The sequence below is a fragment of the Cetorhinus maximus genome, chromosome 2 (assembly GCF_964194155.1).
Source record: "Cetorhinus maximus chromosome 2, sCetMax3.hap1.1, whole genome shotgun sequence".
Taxonomy (NCBI): Eukaryota; Metazoa; Chordata; class Chondrichthyes; order Lamniformes; family Cetorhinidae; genus Cetorhinus; species Cetorhinus maximus.
The window spans coordinates 120,767,463-120,785,617 of NC_135880.1; the positions used below are offsets into that span (position 1 = coordinate 120,767,463).

At 45.4% G+C, this 18,155-nt stretch overlaps 1 protein-coding gene across 1 annotated transcript in view; it reads left to right on the plus strand.

Annotated features, from left to right (window-relative positions):
- Positions 1 to 18,155, plus strand: part of fbn2 (fibrillin 2) — a 401,654-nt gene that overhangs the window by 305,256 nt on the left and 78,243 nt on the right. The window contains exons 44-52 of the mRNA XM_078568999.1: positions 754 to 879; positions 3,708 to 3,833; positions 4,971 to 5,087; positions 7,806 to 7,934; positions 8,041 to 8,160; positions 8,615 to 8,740; positions 9,217 to 9,369; positions 10,208 to 10,273; positions 11,895 to 12,020. Coding sequence (XP_078425125.1) covers positions 754 to 879; positions 3,708 to 3,833; positions 4,971 to 5,087; positions 7,806 to 7,934; positions 8,041 to 8,160; positions 8,615 to 8,740; positions 9,217 to 9,369; positions 10,208 to 10,273; positions 11,895 to 12,020 — 1,089 coding nt within the window. The remainder of the gene's footprint in view (positions 1 to 753; positions 880 to 3,707; positions 3,834 to 4,970; positions 5,088 to 7,805; positions 7,935 to 8,040; positions 8,161 to 8,614; positions 8,741 to 9,216; positions 9,370 to 10,207; positions 10,274 to 11,894; positions 12,021 to 18,155) is intronic.

Here is an 18,155-nt window from a genome sequence, read left to right on the forward strand (position 1 = left end):
ACCTCTTCACCAACAAATTGTCTGGGAGAACATTCTGCCGATGTCTGCAGCCAAATGAGACCCATGCCTAACATTAGTTTACCTTGGGCCTATACATTCAGGCACAGAGGTGGTTTCCTTGCACCCAGTTTGTACTAGCAGGGAATCTCTAGGCCCGAATCTCAAATGTATGCTCCATTTACACTGAACTTTAGTGATTAGGGATTGAGCACTTCATAATCTCCCTGAGGCACAGAGCTGCCTCAGGGAGATGAAGTGCTGTTAAAAAAAGAAATAAAGATAATAAACATGTAATAAAACATGTCCCCTCATGTGACTCTGTCACATGATCAGGCTCATGTTATAAATTCAATTGTAAAACTTCTATTATTTATATAAAACTTATTATTATTTGCTTTCGGAAGCTTCATCCCGCCCGTGGATGAGGTTTCCCAAAAAATACAAGGGCTGCTTGGCCTTTTCGCCTGCCCACCACCCATTAGATTGGATGGGTAGCAAAAAATTTAGGTTAGTTGATTATTTAATGGCCTTAACAGGCCTTTTAATTGTCGACGGGCATGCTGCCGACTCCGGGGCACCATCACCTATCGCGCGACTGTGCGTTGATGTTGGCATGCTTGGCTGACGTCAACGCGTGTCATTTCACGTTCAAGCGGATCATGCGCGCGCCCGCCTGCCGGGCGAAAATTTCTGCCCCATATCCCAGATTTTGATATACTTTTCTTCACATGGCATTTTTTTTCTTTATTTTAGATATTGATGAATGCAGTAATGGTGACAACCTTTGCCAACGTAATGCAGATTGCATTAACATTCCTGGCAGTTACCGTTGTGAATGTTCTGCTGGATACAAATTAGCACCAAATGGAGCTTGCATTGGTAAGGGTTTATTCAGTAAAACAACAGCTTCTGTTGAAAACTAAGTTTTATGTTGTACCTTTCTTTTATACTTTCATGGGATGTGAGAGTTGCTGAAAAATTGCATTCATAGGACACCTTCACCAGAGAAAAACAACCCAAGGTATTTCTCAAAGGCATTGTCACAGTATAAGACACCGAGTCAAAGAAGATGTTGGGAAGGGTGACCAAAAGCATAGACAATGAGTTTGGTTTTAAGTAGTGTTTAGGGGGATAATTCCAGAGTCTGCGGCTGAGACAGCTGATGGCACATCTACCAATGATGGAGTGAAGGGAGTGAGTGAAGGGGATGGCCTGGACAAGAATTCGCTTTCAGAAGAACAGAAAATTTGGTGAGACAGACTTTGTAAGACTGAAGAAAGTTATAAAGATAGGAAGGTGTGAGGCCAAGAAGGAATTGAAACACAAGGATGAGAATTTTAAATTGGTGGCTTTGAGGCACTGTGTCAGCATGGACCGTGGTAATGGGTGAGTAGAATGCAGGATATATATGGGTAGCAGAGTTTGAGTGAGCTGAAATTTATAAAGGATGGGAACCTGGCCAAGACAGTATTGGAATAATTATGCCTGGAAGTAATGAAGGCATGAATGAGAGTTTCAATCGTAGGTGGGCTGAGATAGGGTTAGATGTGGGTGATGTTACAGGGCTAGAAGGAGGTGATCTTTGTGATGGTCAGAAGCTCATCCCAGGATTGAGCAGGATGCCACTTTTATAAACAGCCCGGTTTGTCCTGAGGCAGGTTCTAGGAAGGAAGATGAAATTGGTGGCAAGGGTATGGTTTTGCTGTGAAGGCCAAAGACAAAGGCTTTAGTCTTGCCAAATATAATTGGATGAAATTGTGAAACCCAATACTGATCTCAGACAAGAATTCTGATAACTTGGAGACAGTGGAAGAATCAAGAGAGGTGGTGGAGAGGTAGAGTTGTGTATCATCAGTGTACATGTGAAAGCTGACCCCATGTTTGCAGATGATGTATCAAAGGGACAGCATATCGATGAGGAAGAGAGTGGGCCATGGATAGATCAGTGCTGAGGCAGGGGGAGAAACTTTTTCTGGAGTTGCTCTGGCTACTTAGCAAAGGCAGTTTCACTGATCTGAACAACAAAGGGGGTCATGGGTCGACTGTCAAAAAATGTAGAGAGGCTGAGCAGGATGATGTGGGAAAATGCCTTGTGCTCAGAGTCACAGAGGATATTGTTTGTTGTTTGGAGAGGAAAGGAAAGTTGGAGATGAAGTGGTAATATGCAAAGACAGAGAGGCAAAGGTGATGGTTCCTTTTTGTTGCCAGCAGTTTTAGAAGAGAGCGGTACAGCATGTGAGGAAAGGAAATAATTTACAACGTCAGCTGGTATGGGAACTAAGAATGGACAGTCAGGATTTTAATGGGAATTGCAGTCAAAGGAGCAGGAGGTGGAGCACTTAGAAGAGATGATCTTGAAAATGACATGAGGAGAGATGACTGAGAGAAATTCACAGGTTGGGTTATAGCGGGATTGCGGGGGGGGTTGTGGAGCCTGAGGAGAGGTTTGCCAATCAGTTTAAGAGTGAGCCCGATAGCACCTGATGCTGTCCAGCCAAGTTTGATTATGGATGTTTAAACCAGCTGAGTGCCAAATAAACTGAAGACAAACTGTTTCCATTTTAACCAAGGTGGATATTGGGGTATCCGAGTAACCTGAACAGGAGTGGCAGATCTGAAATTATAATAGTTAAATGAGGCTTCTTACCTGATATTTTGGCAGCGATTTGAAATTAATGTCTCCTGCATGGCTTTCTTGGGATTCAGGATTCTCTAGAGCAGCAAATTAGTGTTTTTTATAACACTGCTTTTGGGATAGAAGGGGTGGGAGTGCTTCCCCTGGTCCTTCAAGTAAACCTTGAGACATGATCAGACGATTCCCCACCCACTAAGCCTGCGATTTCTCCCTCTTCAATTGGCAGCCAGGTCACTCCCCCTTCCACTGCACCCCACCGCCAACCCCATATTCATTCCCAGTTCCCCTCCCTTCCTGTTTGCAGGTCCGACACCCTGTCACCAACATTCGATCTTTGCTGCTGACCAGGGATCATTCCGAATGGTTCCCTAATGCGGCTTCCTGCTGCTGGATGGAAAATGGAGTAAAAAAATAAATAATGAGATCCAAACATTAATTTTGGAATTTCTAGGTCGCATGCCTGCAAATATTTCCTCCCCATATAAAACAGGGCCCATATTTGGGCTCTTAGGCTGCCTGGTTATTATAGCCCTCAGCTAATGGGGCAACTAAGGTAGGGTAATGTCGATAAAAGGAGAGGTTGTACATTGTTTGTGGAAGGAACGAATTACATTTTCTTACTCTCTGATCTATCATAATTGTAATTTAGAAATCTATAATTCATAGACAGCCAGTCTATCTCTATATATTTATCATCTTAGTCAATGAGATAGTAAAGGAAAAAATATACTTTGGAAAAAATGGAGTTGACCTAGGGAAATTAATGACTTGCTGTGAGATATTCACACAGCGAATGTGTTAAAAAGTCAGTTTGAAATTCCTATGTCACCTATTGGAATAAAGTGTTAACCAGCTTAAAATAAATGGGTCAATGACTTTGAAAGTACAGTGCAGAGAGAACTTCCTTGTGAACATGCATGATTTATCCCTTTGTGTTCTAAGCACTATTGTGCTTGTTTCATTTATATCCCAGAGTGGTTTAAGAGAAGCTAAAGTGTTACCAATTATTATGATAAAAATGGAAATGCAGTTAACTATCAAAAAAATTGAGTGTTATGCATGATTCCTTCAGATCGCAATGAGTGCCTGGAAATTCCAAATGTCTGTAGTCATGGTGATTGTATTGACCTGAAAGGAAGTTATCGGTGCACCTGCCACAATGGCTTCAAGCAGACTCCTGATCAGACTATGTGCATGGGTAAGTGAGACTTTCAGCCGGTAGCTCAATAAATAAGCATTGGTGGCAGTGTTAGGGTTACTGGTATGTAGTTTTCCATCTTTGAATATTCCAAAGTATGAAATATATTGGTGGGAGCCTGTGTGGATGCCAACTAAAGTTGCCAGTGCTAACTACACATAATTGACTGCAGCTTAAATAAATGAAGAATAATCTAACAATGCGCAGAATAAAGTTCATACAAATTAAATGTGGTAGAGAACTAAAATGTTATTACAAGACAAATAATTGCCAAAATTACTTTTATTTTGTAGCCAATTGTTAGATGATCACCCACTGACATCTCAGACGGAATCTTCCCAGTCCCACAGCTTGAAAGTGGGACCAGGAGAAATTTCACAGAAGTTGGCATTAGGCCAGCGGGATGACACACTCCCACCTCTGGGTGATCTTCCCCAATGCAGGCCATCACTTGCGGAGGCTAACTGCCAGGCAGTGGCAAGGAGCCAATCTGCATAATTAAGTAATTTGTGGGCTTACTGGGGCCGTGTCAGGATCTTCACAGTTGCAGATGCCGTGTCCCCCGCCCTCCCCTCCAGGGCCAAGTCCAGCAGATAGCTGGAGGCAGCTTTCCCAGCAGCTGGCCTGGGGACCCAACTAGGCCTCCTAACAAACCCTTTAGACTGGCTTGGCCTTGCACCATTTATTTTATGAAATTTTAATCTTTTCAGAGGGTGCTTCAAGATGGATTGGTGCCCTCGCGTTTCCCCTCCAACAGTGGCAAGACACACCTGTTCTGGTGGGGCTGCTGTCCTTCTGAGGCTGCTGGTTCTCTGATTGGGCCTGCAGCTTCAGGGACCACCCCAGCCGACGACCTTAATTGAAAGGCACACCCAGAAGCGGCCTCTTAATTGTCTGTCTCTGGGAAAATTTCCCAGGCGAGCGCCCTGACAGTTAGAGCAAAAATGGCCCCAGCTCCCGTTTGTTGACTAAAGGCAGAAGGTTCCGACCCACATGAGCTTTCTGTAAAGGTTTTGTACATTCAAGATCAGCTATGTGCTCTTTCAGTGTTATCGCACTATTCATAATAATGGTTATACTAAACATTTATTGATTCGCGTTTGAACTAAAGTTAACCAAATAATTTCATATTTACAGATATTGATGAATGTGAACGGCAGCCTTGTGGAAATGGAACCTGCAAGAACACTGTGGGATCTTACAATTGTCTTTGCTTCCCAGGATTTGAGATAACTCACAATAATGACTGCATGGGTGAGTCACAAAACTTATCCTGAGCCTTCTCATGAGATTGTTTCTCCATCGTAACAATGACAATTCAGTGCTGCATAATCCATAACATGTTTGGCATTGACTCATTGATGTAAACTTTAGCTTGTGGAAAACCATACATTTCTAAAAAGCTTAACAGGAAAATGTCACGGGCGAGAAATTTCCTGGTGTAGTGCCACTTGTAGTTGTCTTGTGCCACACTCTGTATGTCCCCCCTGCGCTGCCGACCATTCCTGCACAGTGTTCTGTTAGCAGAAGGGTGCACACAGGGATGCTCCTTTTGTATGCTGGAAGTCTGTGAGTGCATGTTATCTGGGCATCGCACAGCCCAGCTCGCTGAAATGGCACCAGGCTTCCTAATTTGAAGAATGATCATACATGCAATGTATTCCCACATCACGCTGCAAACAAAAAGCGTCAAAACTGAAAGCTGGACCCTGAACGAGTGTTATTTAAAGGGCTAGACACCCAAATTGTAGGTAAGATGATATTTTGGAACTTTTTTCTGTTACCAAGTGTCTGGAAGTACTCTGCACAGTTTCAGTGAGTTCCTGAATTTGTCAGACAATATTGCCGAATCTTCACGGAGAGGGCAGAGTTTGTAGATCACCTGTCAACTCGAAGGCTGTAACAGATATGGGAGCTGCGGTTGCAGTGCCTCTAGATCTGCAAAATAACAGGAAGGTGGAGCAAAGGCTGCAGGGAGGGCAAACTTTGCACCACACACACTACCAAGTCAGAACCAGACTCCTCCATGTTCCTTGGTGTAGTATTCAATTGCAGTATTTCAATTGTTCAGTGTTTAATTATGCATGTCTGCTGACTCTTCACAGTGTGCTATGTGCTATTAAGCAAGTCTGATTGTGGCTACAGAGAAAAAGAAACTAAACTGAAGAAGCTGTAAGCATGAGAGCACTACCAACCAATAAACCCAGAGCCCATCAGCGCTCTCTTATATGACGCCCCATCAAGGTTCTCATCTGAGTTCGTGTAGCGGATCTCATCTATCATCTCATCCTCTGGTGAACCAGCAAACTGGCTATCCTTTACCCCTGGCCTGCGGGCATCTCCTGTCTGGATGACACAGCATGGGCTGATCCCAACTCAATACTAGCCTCCAAGGTGCTTGCAGTGTCAGTACCTAAGCTGGTGGCTGCAAGTGTCAGATCAAGTGACTGGGCCTCTTCATCAGTGCTCTTTCCCTCTCCCGGGGCTGCTGTTGCTAGGCAGGTGGCAGTTATCAGGTATCTGAAAGCAGGAACTCAGAAGGGGAAAGTTAGTGTGAGGGAGAGGTTTGGGTAGGAAGCAAGAGGTCCATGGGCCCACCATGAGCAGCTAGTTTGTCATGCCAGATAGCAGGATGAGGATGCGTGAGATTTGAGTAAGGACATAAGGCAGGAACATGCCATCATCCTTAATGATCTCAGTGACGTTGGATGCCACGGGCCCTATTGCAGCCAGCCCCATTGTGTAGACCAACCATCTCCTCCATGGGGCTCAGGAGATGCAAGCATATTTTTTCCACATGAGATCTGCTCTATTTCATTCTATTTTGTGACACCTTCTCCATGTGCAGAAAGAATGTTAATGGTGTATAGCACTCTCTTTGGGTGCTTGCCATAGCTAAGTAGCCCGAGATATGTGCAGCCAGTGAAAGGCAGATGTGAGGAAACCCAATTTTTAGCCCCATATGTTTTAAGATTAAATGCCATTTTGAAAATAGGTGTATACACAAGATTGCTTTATGAAATATAAAAAGAAACATATAAGGGCAAGCAGAGTAACTGAGGGAACGGTGGAATTTTATTGTGAGGAATAGTTGCATAAATTGGCCATATTCTTAACTGAAAAATGGTTGAAAGGTGATATAATTGCTATTCTTAGGGTTCTAAAGGAACTCCATAATCTGAACCATGACAAGCTGTTTACTTTTTCGCAAAAACAAATGTGGACCAAACCCTCGTGCCTTTCAGGAGTATTGCTCTGTACCAGGACTTTAGGAGCTGTGATAAAACAAAACAACCTTTCCATTTCTCCTGTGGGGAAGAGCCCAGCCTCTGTTTCATTGAATAAAAGCAGTCACGTGTGATAATTGCAATTTTGCTTGAAGAACATTCCTCAATAGTTGTCAGTCTTTATTGGCTGAGGAATTCCTCTGAGATGTTCCCGCTCCAGCGGTGTCACTTTGCTGGAAGTGCAGGGGAAACCCCGCTAACACTGTAAACAGGTTGATGTTGCACTTTAAGTAAGGTAACATCAGCGGAGCAGTACCAAGGAATTACGCAGCCATTGTATATAATTTCCAAACCATTGTTACTGTATATTACCTTCTATTAAAAATCAATTGTTTATTTTTGTTATAGATTTTTTTTCCTACTTCCCATCCTTCCTGCCATTGGTGACAGCCATCTGTTTTCTCTTTTAGCTGGGAGAAATAGTCTAGACAGCAAAATTTTCTGCCAGTATGTTCTGTGATTGTGTGATAAGAACTTCATATTTACTTTTCTAGTAAGTAAATGTTAGTGGACTGTTGAAATTTGGAATTAGGTCCTGTACTGGAGGTTCCTATGCTCCAGCACTGGATTTTGCTTCATCTTTTAATTCTATTACATAACTACATGAATTTCTTGTGAAGTTATTTGATAAATGGGAGTGAATGCATAGATCTTTTATTAGAAATATTCTTCATCTTACCCTCAGATATTGATGAATGCACCACTATGTTTGGCCAAGTCTGCAGGAATGGACAATGTTTTAATAGCATTGGCTCCTTCCAGTGTTTGTGTCAGGATGGCTATGAGCTTACACCTGACAACAAGAACTGCATGGGTGAGTGTGTCAATAATTATTTTGCAGCTAGCTTTAGAAATCTTGGAACTGATATTTTGGTTTTTCACAAGGCCTACAAATGCATCTCTGCTTGTTTTCTGGAAAGATATCAACGAATGTGTGTTGCTTCCTGGATCATGTGCACCTGGGACCTGCCAGAACCTCGACGGTGCATACAGATGTATCTGTCCTTCAGGATATGAAGTGCAGAATGAAAACTGTATAGGTGAGGACCTGTAATTTTTTGCTATCCTATATGCTAGAGGCTTCTATTTAAAGAATCTTGAGCTTATCTATCTAGGGGGCATTGTACAATTTCAAGTCTCAATTAATGGAGCATGTATGAGTTAAAATAAAATAATTTTAAAATTACAAAAGTTCACCTGGCTGGCATAATGATAAGTTTTTGCTGAGAACTGGCAGTGTTGTCAACATTGTATTAACTTACAAGAGAATTGCTTCAGTCATTTTCCTCAGTTTTTTCCTTTCCTTTGCACACTAATAGAACCACATGGCAACTCCGAATGAAGGTCCACTTGTGATTGAGAGCTCTTTGGGAAACTGTTTTCTCTCCATGTTTCTTTCTCTATCCAAAAATTACTCTGTGATCCTTGATGTACTGAACACAGTGCAAAATGCTTTCTCTATTGCTCAGACAAATACTATTCCCTGTTCTGCAGATATAAATGAATGTGAAGAAGACCCAAATATCTGTCTATTTGGTAATTGTGAAAACACCGCTGGCAGTTTCCAATGTGTTTGCCGCCCAGGCTTCATTCTCTCGGAGAATGGACGTAGATGCTTCGGTAAGTCTATATTTACCGAAAGCCTGTTAGTATGTACTATAGAATTCTTACTTGGGTGACATATCTTCAGATTATGTATACCTTTATTAGGTGCTTTTTATTTTTAAAATAAGTAATCGGTGTGTAGGTATAACAAAAAGTATTTTTAGCTAGAAGATTGGTGTAGATTAAATCAGAACAATTGATTTACTGGCTGACCTAGAATTTTCATAGGGTTCTTCAAATCTCCCACTATAGCTTCAGTGGAAAACCTGGAGAAGTGGCATAAATTGCCATTTTTAGCCATTTCTCCAGGCTTCTACTAATCTCCTACTAGAGAACCTCTGGAGAAATTCCAAGTGCATTTGTTTAAAAGATTCAGCTCAACAGGCCCACTATTTTGAGGAGGCAATACTTTTATTCGTGCATGGTGTGTGAAACATACCTTGTCATGAGTCTGTTCTGAAGTTTACACTGCTTGGATTTGTCTCCTCTAGATACACGTGAAAGTTTCTGCTTCACCAAGTTTGAAAATGGAAAGTGTTCAGTGGCGAAACCTTTCAACACAACCAAAGCAAAGTGCTGTTGCAGTAAAATGCCAGGAGAGGGTTGGGGAGATCCCTGTGATCTCTGCCCCAAGGATGGAGAAGGTAAAGCACATTGCCCTGAAGTTGCTTCATGTCCAGTTTAACTCTTAAACCTCAGGTAACATTAACTATAGTAGAAGTGCCTGGAGAGCAAATTATAAGTTTTACTCTAGTGCTCTCACATACAGCTTTGCATATTGGAAGGGCACATTGGGAACTTGGCAATGTAATTCCCCCAACTTTTGTCCATTCAAATAATGTAACGTCTTGGATTTTTTCAATATACAACATCAAGTTCACAAGATTATAGAATAGAAATGGATGAGGAAGAACAGTCAGTCCATCCTTCCAGAAAGACCACTAACCATAGCATTGTTAAACAATTCCAGGATTTTTTGCCGGCAATCACTTATCCAAAATCTCATTCCATCTGTAGATCGCTCTTTGTGTGAAGAAGAACTTCCTCGCCTGATTGCTAATTTTTTCTTTTATTGGTTTGAACTTGTGAGCTCTTGTTTAGCTTCAGGTCGTGTTATGGATATGCTTTTTCTCCCCTGTTTACTGTTATATATGCTTAGCTGAGTGTTCCCTTCGTTTTCCTCTTTTAAAGATGAATAGCCCAAATTGCTCTAATCTTTCCTTACAGCTCTTTTAATGATCAGTGTTGTAGCTCTCCCTTCAGTGTAGGTTATTCCTGCTATTTACTATAACATGCCCATGAAATTAGACAAAGAAGTAGGTTTCACTAGACAGCCGCATACATAGAAATATCTGAGGAATCCATTGATTCCGATTTCATTTAAATGGTTAGTCCTATAAGTATCATAGGAAAGAAAGACTTTGAATTGTGGCATGTGTTTTATGAGCTGTATTTTTAAATTGAATGTTACCTCTTTTGCAGTCGCTTTTCAGGATCTGTGTCCATATGGCCATGGTACTATCCCTGGCATTGGGGAGAGTCGTGAAGGTAAGAACAGCTGCATGTGGGACTGTGATTAAGGGTGTTAAGGTGAGGGGTTGCAGTTAGTTAAGTTTTAGGAGATGTATGGATTATTCACGTTGTGCATTGAGCTGACATCTGTATAGTCACTTCTGCATTGCCTGAGTAACCACATAGATATACCTAGTATTTACATGGAAGTATATTTAAAGTAGTTCATTTAGCAAACTATTATACACCAGTTGCAATTCATTGAGTAATGCAATAGGCACCTGAGTCATATGGCTTTGGATGGTTGGGGAAGGGGGAGTATGTATTGTGCATGCATGAGAGGAATGCATGTATTGAGCTCTGCTTGTTACCTGAGTATTCCATCAATTATTTTCTATTGTTACAAAATTAAAGACATGTCAGCAAGTTTTAGTTCATAAATTATTTCAAAAGGTCTAAACAAATAATGAGTTGGCAGGAATATTTTCAGTATAAAGCATTCTAATCAGACACATGGTTAAAAGAGGGCTTTAGAATATCTCCATGATAGCTATAATTTCTATTAAGATATCATTAGAGAGACTCTATAGTCCAGTTCTCTTGACCAGAGATGCGCCTAGGGCATCTGCCTCTTCCTGGTTACCAATATGTTAATGCAGGAGTGCTGTATTTCCTCCTCTTGAATGTTGATTTCAATGCTGAATGCAGCTGGAAAGATGAATACCAGTCAGGATTCAACAATTGATGTGGTGCAGCTTTAACAACAATACGGTGTAAAAATGGAAGATGAAAATGGATGCTGGAAGTCTGAAATAAAACGTAAGATACTGGAAATACTTAGCAAATCTGGCAGTATCTGTGGAGAGAGAAGGAGTAAACAGGGGCAGGTAGCAGGAGTCAGGAAATTTCCTGTCTCGGCTTTCCCCCCTCAGGAGGAAGCGCCTGCAAAGGGTGGGAATCTCGTTTTTGAGGGGCTGGGGGTGGGGGGGGGAGCGGGGTGCAGGTAAGTGCTAGAGTCAGGCCTGCTACCCCTGGAAAGAGTTTGGAGGTAGCCACAAGAGCTGCCTCCGCCGGGTGCAGAGGTGGGACTGTTTGAAAGACCTGCTTTGGTGCGCTGGGACTTTTTACAACAAAAGCAAAGCAGAAAACAGCTCTCTAGCCCCCATCTCTCACAATCCCTCATCACCACACACCACCCCCTCATACTCCCCATGCCCTCTGCAGGCAAACTCATGCTGCCTCATTTCCCCTCACAAAACCCAATGGCCCCTCATACACTCCATGCCAACCTATGGCATTTAAACACTCTGTACAGAACCAATGAACCCTATAGTAACAAGATTGTGTGCAAAAAAGCTTTGAAAAAACATTCATTCTTTCTTACAAAAAACTCCTTTTACTACAGCCCTATAGAAGTGTCAATCAGCCAGCCCTTTAAAGTATCAATAACAGAAACTACAAGCGCTTGACACCTCTATCTTGTGTAAATAAACATTGAGCAATTGAGAAATAGATCTAAGAGAGAAAACTGTCAATAAAGCATGTTTTCCCCTGGGCACAGCTGTTTCAACAGACTAATGGATGCCTGGGCACTCAGACAAGATTGGATAATGAGACTTGGATTTATTTTGAATGAATGTATTGTTTTGCACTCTAGATGTCAATGAATGTTTGGAAAACCCTGGAATATGTTCAAATGGCCATTGCATCAACACAGATGGATCCTTCCGATGCGAGTGCCCAATGGGATACAACCTGGATTACAGTGGAGTTAATTGTGCTGGTAGGGAAATCGTTATTGATTATTATGAAGTAAATAAACTAAGGGCGGAATTGTCCCAGATTTATACAAAGTGCGGTAGCAGCAGGGAAAAAGGACGCTTTACCCGCCGGCCGCAATGGCGGGTTTTCGCACGTATCATCACATTTCCAGCACGTAGTGCCTCATTAATAATGCTTTCCCGGGAAACATGCCGGATCACTGGAGGAGCAGCCTCAAATTCACCTGCCACACCGTTACCTCAGGCCCTCAGTAATCCAGGCGCCATATTTAAAATGTTCTCCTGCACAGCGCTAGCACTCTCTACGGGATCGGAAGCTGCTGCAAAATCTTGGCTGTCAAAGGGAGGAAACATGCTGATTCCAAATTAAGCGATACTGCCCTTGGGCGCCTATTGGATGCAGTGGCGGCCTGCCATGAAGTCCTCTACCCTCGCCCTGGGTGAAGACCAGAATGCAAGATCACCAATCCAGCATGGGAGACGAGGGCAGCAGTGGTCAATGCCAAACCCTGAAAAAGAGGAGAGCCACCGAGTGCTGAAAGAGGATGAATGATCTCCTCCGTTCTGTCAGGGTAAGTCACTCTTCTCAACTCACATACTCTCAAACCCATCAGAAATCCACAGGAATTTCACTCACTGAAAGTTCAAGGGACATCACCATTCACTCTCACACACATACCTTCATCTGCCCTGCAGGCGGTGTCCTCATCCCATTCATGGTACTACTCACTGGCCATGCATGCCAGACATCCTTCTCACCTGGCCTGGCAGGCACCCTGCTTACACTGTCTCCACCTGCCTTCATGCAGGACAAGCGGGCACACAACAAAATGGAAAGGCTGCATATTGCTGGAGGAATGCCTGACTTCAAGGTCCTTACAGACTTTGAAAACAGAGCCATCCAGCTGGCCAGCGACAGTCTGGACCATTCCTGTGCTGATGGTGAGATCGGCGGTGTTCAACCAAGTGAGGATCCAGCAGTGCAACATCCATCAGACAACCATGCTGTGAGTGAGTTCCCCTATTCCGCAGCCCCTGCCATACACTAATCATCTCTCCTTGCTTTCGCAGGCACATCTGGAAAGCAGTCAAGGGGGCCCATGAGCCAGGTCCTCAACTCAAGCTCCGAAGTCACCTCACGAGAAGAATCTGATGACACATTCATTGAAGACCCATCACAGCGCTCACCCACACCCTCCACCAGTGCAGGGACACACTTTGGTGGAACCTAATTCTAGAGTAGCCTCAAGGTCAAAATCTTGTGAGCACATTGCATTGACTGATCCACAGCAGGTGGTGGCAGGGACTTGCCAGGTTTCTGACACTTGGAGGACTGATGGAGGTCAGAAATCTGCTGAGTTCAAGTCAGATGACGAGCCTCTGGATTCAGTCATACCTCAGTTGCTGGAGCTGCAAAGGCAAACTCGGGAACATCAGGAAGGGATGTCCACTACACTCCTCAGATTGCAAGGCACGATGGAGGAGTCCGTCCTCCTTCAGTCTGAGGTATTAACACCGGAATGCCAATATACCGAGGTCAATACTGGTAGGATGGTGGCTGCCATGGAGACCTTGGTCCAGGACTTTGCTCCTGCACTGCTGCGTGGGCTGACCTCCATCGCTGACGCCATAGTTGGCCTCCAATAGTGTCAGTGTGAGAGGGGTGTGGGGCAGCTCGATCTCACTCCAGTTTTCCCTTCCCCTCAAGGAATCAGCCAGGGGTTCCTGGGCACCCATAGGAAGGGGGAACAATAGTGCACATCCAGGAGTGTCCAGCCCATCCCTCTTCCTGTGACCCCAGCAGCTCCAGCTCCACAGGCCAAGCAGTATTCCGCTGCCACATAACAGGACCCTGAAGGCAGGCTGGGGGTCCCCCAGGTCTTGACCCTCCAGAGGACACCCGCCAAGGTCACCACAGACAGGGTGTAACAGTCAGCAGGCTGCCTCCACCTCCGCTGTGAATGTCAGGGGAGCACCAAGACGTCGCGGCAGGGTTAGGATGGTTAAGAAGATGTAACTCTTGTAGAGTTAAAACAATGAACTAAATTAACAATAACAAGGGAGAAATCAAGCACAGCCCCTAAATCAGGTCAGCTGTAAAATCAAGGAAAAACTTTAAAGGAACCTTACAAACATCAAACCAAGATGTGATTAAAGGGGTCAACAAAACACCCCAGTCCCCGCGGTGCCCACCGGGCACGGAAGGCCTCGATGGTGCCGGCAGACACCGCGTGCTCCCTTTCCAGGGACACCCGGCCGCGAACGTAGCCGCGGAAGAGGGACAAACAATCGGGTAAAGAAGATGTAGTTGCACAGCCTAGTCACAGATGTTAACCACTTGTACATAATGTTTGTTCACTGTTGTAAATAAACTCCCAAAAAAATGGTTCCTTGTTCTGATGAGCAGTGTTCGTGTCACTCAGGTGTGAAACCTGGGGCAGAATCTTCTGCCTGCCAGGTGGGCCAGTTGGGAGTGGGCGCGGAGCCGCCATTTTACATGGGTGGGCCAATTAAGGCCCGCCCAGCATGACGTGCGCCCGGTAGTGCTCAGCGCTACGTGTGCAGGCGGGGGGAGGAGGGAGAGTTTTGCGCATGCACGCGAAAGAGTGCAGAAATCTCCCTGAGGCACAGAGCTGCCTCAAGAAAATTAAGTTCAGTTTTAATGATTGAAAAAAGGAAAGATTAAAATTATTCAGACATGTCCCCTCAAGTGACGTGTTTATGAATTGTCAAAATTTAAAAAATTTATTTAATGAATCCTTCATGAAACCTCATCCCGCCTGTGGATGAGGTTTCATGAAAAATGCAAAGGCCGCTTGGACTCTTTGCCTGCCCGCCAACCTTAAGGTTGGACGGGCAGCCCTGTCAATTAGTTTAATTGGAGTATTAATGGCCTTAACAGGCCTTTGACAGTTCGGCGGGTGCGCAGCCGCCTCCGGTGAGCACTTGCTGAACAGAAGATTGGAATGACGCGTGGTGCCGCCGGGACGCACGCCCGATGTCACCGCGCGTCATTTTACGCATCGGCGTGTGGCATTTTACCTGTCGTGGGCCGGCGTCACAAAGTTCCGTCATTCTCTTCTCTTTGAGTTGTGGCTGGCCCCATATCTCATCAGCATCTGTGACCGGTGACACTGTACTCTTGAAGGGGTCAGTTGCTGAAGGCTGACAGAGGATCAGGTGAATTTAAAGTTTCACGGCTGCATCTCCATGATATGATCACAGAGCACAAGTGAGTTGCCCTCAACCAGACAGGTATCAGACATTCACAGAGGCAATGTGAAGATCTACAGAGTGTCCTCACTGCATGTCATCATTATCCTCCTGGAATCTAGTGACTATTAGGACCTCTGCAGCACCTCCATGACATGAGCCTGAGCACTGAGGGTATGTGCACTGCCATCAGCCACACAGGAGTCAAACATTCACAGACGCAAGGTGAGGATGTCAGGACTGTCTTCACTGCATCTCGTCATCTTCCTCCATGTATTTTGTGGCTATGAGGGCCTTCCGAGCGCACTTGCCTTGTCTGGCCAGTGCAATGGCCTCATTGCCGGCATCCACACCTTCAAGGACCTCATCATCGTCCTCCTCATCGGAGGATACATGCAGCTCCTCCATCTCCCCCTCAGCCACGTCCTCCCCCCGTTGCGGCGCCAGGTTGTGGAGCACGTAGCAATCGACAATGATGCGCAACACCCTCTGGGGACTGTATTACAGTGCTCCAATGGACTTGTCAAGGCCCCAGAACCTCATTTTCAAAATGCCTGTAGTTTGCTCCGCCAAAGTCCGGGTCGTGGCATAAGCATCATTATGCTGTTGCTCTGCTGCAGGCGGCCACACGGGCGTCATCAGCCACATCCTCTGTGGGTAGCCCTTGTCCCCGAGGAGCCAACCTTGCAGCCTCTGTGGACCCTGGAAGATGTCAGAGATCAGAGACTGATAAGCATGTAGGAGTCATGGACGCTCTCTGAGAGTTGTGCGCAGACTTGTAGGATGTGTTTGTGATGGTCACACACCAGCTGAACATTCAGCGAGTGGAAGCCCTTGCAGTTGACATAGTTGACTGCTTGTTGCCATAGAAATCTAAGCTCCATGTGAGTGCAGTTGATGGCACCCTGCACCTGTGGAAAACCTGAGATCTGCGCAAATCCCAGCACTCATGCTTCCTGGCTTTCCTGATCCCGGATGAAATGCGCAAGGTTCTGTGCCTTTGCGAAGATGGCGTCTGCGACCTCCTGGATATACTTGTGTGTTGGAGGCTTGCGAGATCCTGCACAGGTCACCTGTGGAACCCTGGAAGGAGCCACTAGCATAAAAATTGACCGTCACCGTCACTTTCACAGCCACTGACAGTGGATGCCCTCCATGTCCCTGTGGCGTCAAATCCTGCAGCAGGTGGCATATGTGACCAACCAATTCCCTAGACATGTGCAGTCTTTGGCGACACTGGTTCTTGGTCATCTGCAGGAATGATAGGCGCCATCTATAGACCCTGGGTCTAACGAGGCGCCTTCAAGCGACTACTTGCTGTGGATCTTCAGCTGCGTGTGCAACAGGCCCAACCACCCCTTCCTCTTGAGGGAGATGCTCCTCCCTTTGCTGAGCCAGCGCCTCCACTGCTCTCTTCTTCTCTGCTCCCTATAAGCCATGAGGCACACCATTAAATCACCAGGCTCCATGTTCCTGATGTTCTCCTCCTGCAGGATCAAAGAATGAGACGCGTGGGTTAACATGGGTGTACAAAGAACGTCTCTTGGTTAAGTCAGAAGGCCCCTTAACCCATGCAGGAGAGTGCTGGCCACCACTTGGATGATTAATGTGTAGTGTGCTCGTTGGCTGTCTGAAACCCCACCCACCCCCACCTCACTCCACTTGACTGATTGGCTGCAGCTACAGCCGTTGGACTGCATGCTCTGCTTTCAGCTCAGGCACAGGCATTCTCTTAACCTGCACTGCAAGGCTGCACTGTTAGCTTGAACCATAATGGATACTGGTCCACAGCTTAAGAAAGGCATTGCAAGGAGCTATGAGCGCCTCCACCAGTGACTGCACCATGGCCACTTTTCACAAGGGGATTGCACAACTTGCCCAGTCGGCCAATTGCTCTGCTGCCCCATAAAACACACATTAATTTACAGTCTACACCCAAGCAGTGAAAAGTTCTCGAGAATTTGGGGGCACTTTCATGCTTTTGCGTTGCTTGAGTGGGCAGAAAAGCTTCAGAGGCCCGACTCCAAGCATGTCAATGGAGCTGCTGCTGAACGGTCTCAGCTGCAGAAGATTGCTTACTTTGGACAAGCTTTTCCAAATGCATGGCTACTTCCCTCACTCCCCTTCTCCAAACCCCAATGCCTACCCCACCCCCCGGCATGTGCTTGTTTATTTCCTTCAGTCTGTGCTGCCTTGCGCCCCACCCCCCTGGCATGTGCTGAAGCATTTCCTTCGGCCTGTGCTGCTTTGACCCCCACCGCCCCCGCATCCTAACTCATGCTGGAGCCCTTGCCCTGGCACCGCACTGAAAGCAAACCGGGAAAAAGCGACTTGCCTGTTTCCCCCCACCCCACCCCCCGAATGCGCCGTGCCTCTTGCTTGATGTCCTACGAGCAATGCTCACAAGCGCTGCACAAGCTTGTGTGCGCTCACCTCTGAGTTCCCCTCGAAGTTCAGGCCACCAGGTGCATGCCTTTTAAAGGCAGTTGTGAAGCTCACTGTTCTGAAGTCACACTGACATGGGTGATAAATTTGATGTGGGGGATGATTCCAGTGAGCAGGGCTTATAATTAGATGTAAATGTATTAAAGTGACGTTCCCGACATGCAGCGATGGGAAATGCGACCCGCCATTGACAGGTGGAGCAGACGATCGCAAACTGGTTTCACGATGGCATAAAACCGAATTTTGGCTTTTTTCCATATTATTTCCCCCCACTCCCTCCCGTCCGCCCACCATGACGCCAAAACCAACAGGCCAGAAAATTCTAGCCGAAGTGAATGGTGAGCAAGATTCACCTTTGACAGGGGCCAAAACTAATGGCTATGGGTCAGCTACTGTTTATACTCCCAGACCAATTTCCTCGCCAATGATTTCATTGTGAAGTAAAATCGGGAAAGGTGTGTAATGGTTGGCCCATCTGC